At 40.5% G+C, this 8,018-nt stretch overlaps 3 protein-coding genes across 3 annotated transcripts; 1 reads left to right on the forward strand and 2 right to left on the reverse strand.

The window, feature by feature from the left end:
- Window positions 1-2,461: 2,461 nt before the first annotated feature.
- K452DRAFT_361210 (uncharacterized protein) lies at window positions 2,462-3,119 on the reverse strand (the record flags this gene model as incomplete). Its single annotated transcript, XM_033546402.1, has 3 exons — window positions 2,759-3,119; window positions 2,660-2,707; window positions 2,462-2,623 (listed from the first exon to the last, which is right to left on the reverse strand). The coding sequence occupies exons 1-3, from the start codon at window positions 2,888-2,890 to the stop codon at window positions 2,462-2,464; spliced, it is 342 nt and encodes a 113-aa protein (XP_033394246.1). The 5' UTR covers window positions 2,891-3,119.
- Window positions 3,120-4,948: 1,829 nt separating this feature from the next.
- Window positions 4,949-6,740, reverse strand: K452DRAFT_256104 (uncharacterized protein). Its single transcript, XM_033538386.1, has 3 exons — window positions 6,672-6,740; window positions 6,081-6,616; window positions 4,949-6,027 (listed from the first exon to the last, which is right to left on the reverse strand). The coding sequence occupies exons 1-3, from the start codon at window positions 6,684-6,686 to the stop codon at window positions 5,103-5,105; spliced, it is 1,476 nt and encodes a 491-aa protein (XP_033394247.1). The 5' UTR covers window positions 6,687-6,740; the 3' UTR covers window positions 4,949-5,102.
- Window positions 6,741-6,822: 82 nt separating this feature from the next.
- On the forward strand, window positions 6,823-7,530 carry K452DRAFT_277012 (uncharacterized protein; the record flags this gene model as incomplete). Its single annotated transcript, XM_033539306.1, has 1 exon — window positions 6,823-7,530. One exon carries the CDS (start codon window positions 6,823-6,825, stop codon window positions 7,432-7,434), a length of 612 nt encoding a protein of 203 aa, XP_033394248.1. The 3' UTR covers window positions 7,435-7,530.
- Between the last annotated feature and the right edge of the window lie 488 nt (window positions 7,531-8,018).

Consider the following 8,018-nt stretch of genomic DNA (forward strand, 5'->3'; position numbering starts at 1 on the left):
TCGGTAAATAGCCGTAATAAGTCTTTAATAGAATTTTTTTATAAATTATATAAATCTCCCTCCTAGCTATAGACTATATTCGTAAAACTCCTATAAATACTTAGTTAAAAATTTAGATACTAAAAGAATATTATAGATTTATTTAATTTACGTTAAACATCTTAGAAATAGCTAATTATCTATTCTTTATATAATAAATTAAATTTAGTTATACTATATAGAAAAGTAGTAAGATCGAATCTATATAGTATTTTCTATAAATATAAGATCTACTAAATATACCTAGTAAAAATTTAGTATCGAACTATTTATCGTAAGTCCTTTTTTTTAATAAATATAATCTTATTCTCGCTTTTTTTTTTAGAAGAAAATAATATACTCCTATTTTTTTTTTTAAAAAAAAAATAAAAATAAAAATACTCTTATTTTCGCCTTTTTTTTATTTAAGAAGATATACTAGCTTATTTAAATAGTCTCAATACTAGATAGTCTCTATTTCTAATATAGAATAGTAAATGAGGCTTATTTCTTAATAAAACTAGCTATTTACTAAGATATATATATTTTTTCGCATATTTTCTATAATATATATACTATTTTTAAGATATATAAATCGAAAAAGTCTCTCTAAGATATATGAATATTTTTTTTTAAAAAAAAATAAATTATATATAATAAATTACCGTATATACTGTGAAACATTCAAAGATATATATATATATCTTAGAAATAATATATAAATCTCGGAAAATACTCGAAAAAACATATATATCTTAGTAAATAGCCGAGGAATAAATATTACTTTTTTAAAGGTTATATTTTACTTTTTTTTAAAAAAAAAAAAAATCTTTTTAAAAATACTTACTTTACTTTACTTTAAAAATATAGTTTGCTTTTCTTTTTAAAAGACATATTCTTCTTTTTTTGTTACTAGTATATTTGTTCTTTTTCAAAAGTATTTTTTTTAAAGAATACACTCTGAAAAAAGCGAAATATTTTTTTTAAATAAAAGTAAAATATTTTCTTAAAAAAAAAAAGTAAAATTTATTCTTCAAAGAAAAAGAAGAATTTTTTTTTTAAAAAAAACATTTTCTAAGATATATTTCGTTTTTTTTTTAAATAATATATCTCGCTTTTGTTTAAGAATATTTAGAAATACTTTAATATATATATATATATATATTTATATCTTAGAGAGACTTTTTTAATACGGCTATTTACTAAGATATATAATTTTTTTCGTATAATTTCTAAGACATATATAGTATTTCTAAAATATATAAATATATATATCTTAAAGTTTTACACTATATGTATAGTATGTTTTTACTAAATTTATGTATCTTAGAAATACATTTAATATATATATATATATATTAGAAAAAAATTCGAAATATTTTTATATTTCAGAAATATAAATTTAAAAAAATATATTCTTGGATAATAAACATATTTAAAGAGAACATTCTTGTAAAGAATATTCTTAAAAAATTGGAATAGATTTTTAGAAAATATATTCTTTTTTTTTTTTAAAAAAAAAGCGAAATATACTTTAAAAAAATATTCTTAAAAAAAGCGAAATATATTCTTAAGAAAGCGAAATATATTCTTAAAAAAAAATCAAAATATATCCTTAAAAAAGGCGAAATTTACTCTTAAAAAAAAAGCGAAATGTATTCCTAAGAAAAATAATTTCTAAGATATACATATTTTTTAATTTTGTTTCTAAGATATATACTTTTATAATATATTATAATATGTCGAAATATATAGAAATATTAAAAAAAAATATCTCAGAAATATTATATATATCTTAGTAAATAGCTATATATTCTTTTTTTAAAGAAAGAATATATTCTTTAAGAAAAAAGCGAAATATATTCTTAAAAAAAATTTCTAAGATATATTTATATTTTTTTTTATAATAAATTACTATATATATTGCGAAAAATTCTAAGATATATATATATATCTTAGTAAATAGCCGTTTTTATTGTTATTAGATCTATTTAGAGTTTTAAATTATTTAATTTGTAACTTACAATATTTTTATTTTTCTCTATTGTATTACTAATAAATAAGATACTAATATATATCTAAATATACTAGATATAATTATTAGCTACTCATATAAATACTATAAGTTTTATATCTATTTTTCTATAGGTTTTATATAATTTTTTAATAGTATGTTATTATATAAATAAATTTATTTAAGTTTATTCTTTAACTTTAACTTTTATATTTAGAAGCTAATAGTAATTCTTTTTGTAGTTTATTTTTATATTAAGGTAAGTAATTATAATTCTTATAAACTTTATTAAACTTATAATCTCTAGTAATATTATAGATAAACGTATTTAAAAATACTTAAGTGTTCTTTAATTCTTTAATAAAACTCTAAGCTTCAACCGTGCTAAACTCCTCGCTGAAACCACGCCTACGAAGTAGATAAACTCGCTTAAAAGCTTTTCCGACTACGCGGACTGACGGGTACTGGTCGGTTCATGAATGTTTCTTTTTCATCACAAGCACGCTGGGCCTGCCTTTCTTCGTACTCCCTTGAAGCATCTTTGATGTCTTGGATCTGTGCCTGAGAATAAGTGATTAGGTTTTGTTCTACCTTAGATGTTTTTCAGGTTGCATAGACTGGACATACTTTCGTCAGGGGAGGACCAGCCGTGGTGACAAGAAAGCCATCTCGACCCTATCGATCAAATTAGTTTGTTTATCCAAGACCTAGGTTCAAACGGCTTACTTGGTGTGTGAACGGTCTAACTATTGCATCAGGACCGCAATGGTACCGGATTTCGCCTTGGATGACCGCTCTAGAGATACCATATCCAGGGACGAAATAGCTATTGAGCGAAGTAGCCATGCCAGGCATCATGGATCAAGAGCTGGGCGTATTGGTTGACAAATAGCAGCGCTAGATGCCAGGATTCGTATCGGGCGTACAGTACCAGCCTGTAGAAGATGCAGTCGCTTGTTCAGAAGGTGGCCTACCAACCTCCGAATCGGGGCTGCTCTTTAAATATCAAGGAAGCCGAGTCTTGGATTTCGCAAATGAGTCGCGAGACTGCGAGATCCATTGACCTATGGCTGCCGAAGATGTCCAAAGGAGGCGGCTGCTACATCCCACGTACTCCAGTTGGGCACCTTGACGCCTCACTTTTATCCGCCTTGCCCGACGCCTCCAACCATTGTCCAACCAACTCCGACGACCAACACTTGGGCTCACTGTTGTGAATTTGTTGCCTTACGTTGTACCCGGGTTGCCTTACGATGGCTCCTTGTACTACATATGTTGCTGGCCACATCATTGCTGCGTTGTCCTTACTGCTGCAGAACAGAACATTAAAAAGGATGTTGCCACCGCAAATCTCGGTCGATGTCTCCGCCTGCTGCACCTCATCTGCGGTGTTTGCTGTTCGAACCTCGTGCCATCAAAATCCAATTCTCCTTTCCCTACCTTCAAGCCTCAGTATTGACGATATCCTGCCAGGGATTTTATGTTGGTAATGATGATTGTTCAACCGAGATTGCACGATAGGAACGTGCCGCAAAAGATGGATAGCAGCTCCTCAATGGCTTGAGAAATCCTCGTCAGTGTTGGCTGAAACCTGGCCGTTGTTCGATAATGGCGGTGGGCCAGATGTAATGTTTCGCCTTTCCCTTTTTTTCTTTTGCTTTCACTTAACTCGATCCATATCACCAGTTGCATAGATGGAACGGGTAGCCTTTCCCTACTCACTCTGCCATAGGACAGCCGCGCACCTGTCAGCAAAATCCGGCTTAGCTGCATATCCACGCCGCAGGTCCACAAAGACAAACCATGACCCCTCCACGGATCTTGGCCAGGCCCCCAAGTCACCGCTGTTGCGGATCACAGCAACCATGGGACTTTTGGTGGCCAATATTGACAGCGAACTGCTACTTTTCCTGTCAAATTACACCCAGTTGGCACACAGAAAGGATGGTCACTCAACGATGGAGCTGCTGCCTAGATCAACCTCTTCAGATGCAGCAAATTAGAGTTTTGACTCTGTGGCACCTAGCCCGATTGCCATTCAAACGTGAAACCACGGAAATGGTAGTGGAGCATTACGATGCATCTTTCCAGAAGATGTTTACTGGACGCTAAACCGGTGGACTGTGCCTCTGTTCACTTCTAGTCTGACGAAGAGTCGCGTGGCTGCTTGAGAATTGCAACGGAGAAGTCTATTCGTAACAGCTCTTACTGGTGGAAATTATGGCTTGTTCTTCGTAAGCCTCATTTTCACTGACGATCAACAACTCACCCTCCAGGATCTTTGCGCGTCTTTATCGCAATGGACGCCCTGATTTCTTTCCCCCTGCAAATGTGACTGTTGGTCGACGGATTCAACACATGACCGCACAGCATTCATAACTCGCATCATACGAGGAACGAAATCGATGTCATTCAACTTTCCTAGCCAAGCCACCAAAGCAGATGAAACTCTCGAATCCCTGGTAGTTGCAGATGTGTTGCTAGCATAAAAAAGGACCGATAACAACTTCGAGGGTATACTAAAGTCGTTGACCCTATATAGGTACCTATATATGAGCTGAGAAATATGTGGTAATTAAGAAGAATGTTCCATATGTTCAATGTTAGGAATGTTTAATAGTCTTCAGATATGGAAGTCACTGTTGCGCTTCAGACGCTATTTTACATCGCCGATGTATTGTCAGTGTTGCGTCGGAGACAGGGCCCCAGAAGTCTACCCTAACGTGCATCCGTTGAATCTGATACGCCAATGAGGTATTACGCCATTTATTAAACCTAGAACTGCTTTACCCATACATACTTGAGCCTCTCTTGTCTCTTACCTACTAGCCCTGGGGCATCCGTTCAGTGAACATCCAGACTAGTAGACCAACGGGATATGTCCATAAAAATTACAAAACCCAGAAGATTTACATTGTCTTTGGCCACAAATATCCTCTTTTATTTTCGTGATGTATGCATATCATTGCTTCATGGGAATCGTATGTATCTATCTAGCCCGGCATGACCCCCGCCGGCGCCTTAAATGTGAGCTGCCCAGCAGCTGTGAATAACAGACCCTGATGTTGTCTTAGTACACTTCACTAAAGCCCTGCCGGCTTTTCAGCTTTGCTTCTTCTACTCGTTCATCCCCTTCTTCCCCGATCTCCTCTCCACCACTAGAGCCCATCCCTTCATCATCATCATCGTCCGCCTCGTCATCGCCACCACTATCTCCATCACCTAAAGCATCGGCCCTTGCTCCTGATCCCATACCGCTTTCCTCTTTCCAAGTACGCTCATCCCGGGTTCTGCGCTTGAACCTTGTCTTACTAGCGGCGAGGGCTGAGTGAGGCCTTGGCACAGGTCCAAATTTAGCAGCCATTCCAGCAGGAAAGTAATCGCTGTCATCCGAAAACCCTTCAGCTGGGGCAACGACACTGGAGCAGGAGCCTCCGAAATCTCGGCCGGGATGGAGATGATACTTAAACGGAATATGGGATGCGTGAGGCGTAGAGGGACGGTGGAAACCTTCGCCTGCGGATGTAATATGTAGACCAGGGGTTTCGACGTCCGATATAGTTTCTGTTGCTTGAGACTGTCCACTCTGATCCTGTTCTCTTGAGACCTCGCTGGGAGCATCAGTATCCGCAGGGTGATCGGACTTCTTATTCGTTTCATTTTGAACAGCTGGCCCAGGAAGAGGAGCAAAATCCTGGGTGTTTTGGCGACGGGTTCGGCGGGGATAGTTGACTTGATCATGATTGCAGCCATTTGAACAGCCACCCCATCGGCGTACTGGTATCGTAGGAGAGGCAGCGAAGGGGGGTGGTGGCCCGGTCATACTTATAGCAGTAGAACCATTGGTAGCAGTTGTGCGACGTTTGAGGTCTGACCAAGTCCGCAGCTGGTTTTGCAAGATATATTTACCGTTGTCAGGGTTCTGCTTCATGATGATAAACTCGCAATGATTTACATTACGCAAGTCCTCGAAATACTCGACGGACCAATGGTACCTGCCACGGGGTAAGAGGGGCACACGAAGCCTTTGGGCGGCAAGACAACGTACCATTTCATGAGGAAAACCCTAGTCATTAGGCCGTGCGTCACCAGCACGCAGACGCTAGGAAAGTCCTCCTCACCAAATAGTCTCCACATGCTTTCGTTGAAGCCGCTGATTCTGTCATAGGCGTCTGCCGCACTTTCGCCGTTGGGGATGCGGTAGAAGAAGTGGCCGTAGTCGGCGCGCTCCTGCCACATCCTCTCCATTTCCGCCGAGCATGGCTGGAAGTTGCCAAAATCCTGCTCTCGCAGGCGGGGTTCTTCAAAGACCTTGATGTGGTGGCGCGGGAAGGGGGACGGCGTGGGGGAATCAGAGGTTAGCGAGCGCAGGATGCCCTCAGTCGTCTCGCGAGTGCGGCGGTAGGGAGAGGTGAAAAACTGGAGAGTGTCGTCGGGCCTGAGCATGGTGCGGAGGCGGCGACCGGCCTCTTCAGCCTGGAGCCATCCCTCGGCGGTGAGCTTGACGCGGTGGTCGGGGATGAACTGGTGTATATCGCGATTCCTATTTCCCTCAGACTGGGCGTGGCGGATCAGGATGATCATCTGGGAGAGGTCAGTCGAGGCGGCGCGGGCGCAGGAGAGAATCAAGAGCACTTGCCCGTGGCTTGCCCATGTTGAAGGTTGCTGGCTTGCGAAAGAGCGCCGCAGCCCCTCAAACGTGATGCGCTTGCGGCGTGTTTGTTCTGCCGCCCGTAGCCCCGCGCCTCAACACCAACTCTGCGTATCACCATCCTCCAATTACCAACACCATGTCGGAGCCCATCCCCGAGTCCGTTCCCACCAGTGCCGACCCGCGCAGTCAGCGCCCGACCAAGAAACGCGCCTTGACCCCCGCCTCCGCCCAGGCAAACCAAGTCGACGCCCTTTTCGCAAACCCCGACAGGGAAATTCAACTCCCCTCGGGCCCCAAGGCGAAATCCCTTGCACCACCCCCCGAAATTGTTGCCAACGTCCAAGGCTCCTCCGCAGGCGCCGGCTCTGGAGAATTCCATGTCTACAAGGCTTCGCGACGCCGGGAGTATGAGCGGCTGAGGCTGATGGACGAAGAGACAAAGAAGGAAGAGCAGAACAAGGAATTTCAGGCGAAGCGTGAGGAGATGAGGAAGAAAGATGAGGCGAAGACGAACAAAAACAAGGCGCGCAGAGAAAAGGCCAAGGCGAGGAAAGGAAAGAAAGATGAGAAGATGGAAGGCATCGCCTCTACCGGCCAGGATGGCGCAAGCCAAACTCTGAAGAAATTGGGCCCCAACAAGGCCCTGGAGCAGAAGGAGGATGACCACCAAGAAGGGCGCACCGCCAATGGCAATGCTGATGCGAACAACCTGGAAGAGATTGGTATTGTCATCCACGACGAGGACTGATTGTGCCGTTCCGGAATGACGTCGCCTTTAAACCTTCCCGCCTTGCGCTGTTACTCATGGAAGCTGGAAGCTATGTGCCGGCCTAGTCAATAAAACCCCAAAGCTATCCCCACCAGTTCGCTCTACCGACGAGGGAGCTGCTTGAATGTCATACAGTCTGACAAAGCTCGAATGCGTGATTGGCTATGGTAAACGATGAAGACACGGGAGTGGCCAACCATCCATATTCGACCGGCCTCCTGCCTATGCACAAGACTGCAGCTATTGCTCCACGCAAGGTTTTGAGGAGAGGAAACAACCGGAAGATAATTAATGCTGCTCTGTCACTTGTCTCTAGTCAACTGGGATCAGTATTATTATTCAGACTTGCTTGGTTGACGACCAGCAGCACTGTAAGTGTGCCTTTCGGCAGCCCTCAAGAATTCATATTATCCGTACGTATCAAAAAAAGAATCTTTTCCCAAGCATAGGCACTTGTTCGCACAGTTTTAAGTATCAACCGAATAGAAAAGCAGTTGCTTTGGTATGTGAACGCCTATCTTGCTGACCAAGTTTATTTTATTTTATTTTATTTTATTTTATTT

The sequence above is a fragment of the Aplosporella prunicola genome (assembly GCF_010093885.1).
Source record: "Aplosporella prunicola CBS 121167 unplaced genomic scaffold K452scaffold_23, whole genome shotgun sequence".
Lineage (NCBI taxonomy): Eukaryota > Fungi > Ascomycota > Dothideomycetes > Botryosphaeriales > Aplosporellaceae > Aplosporella > Aplosporella prunicola.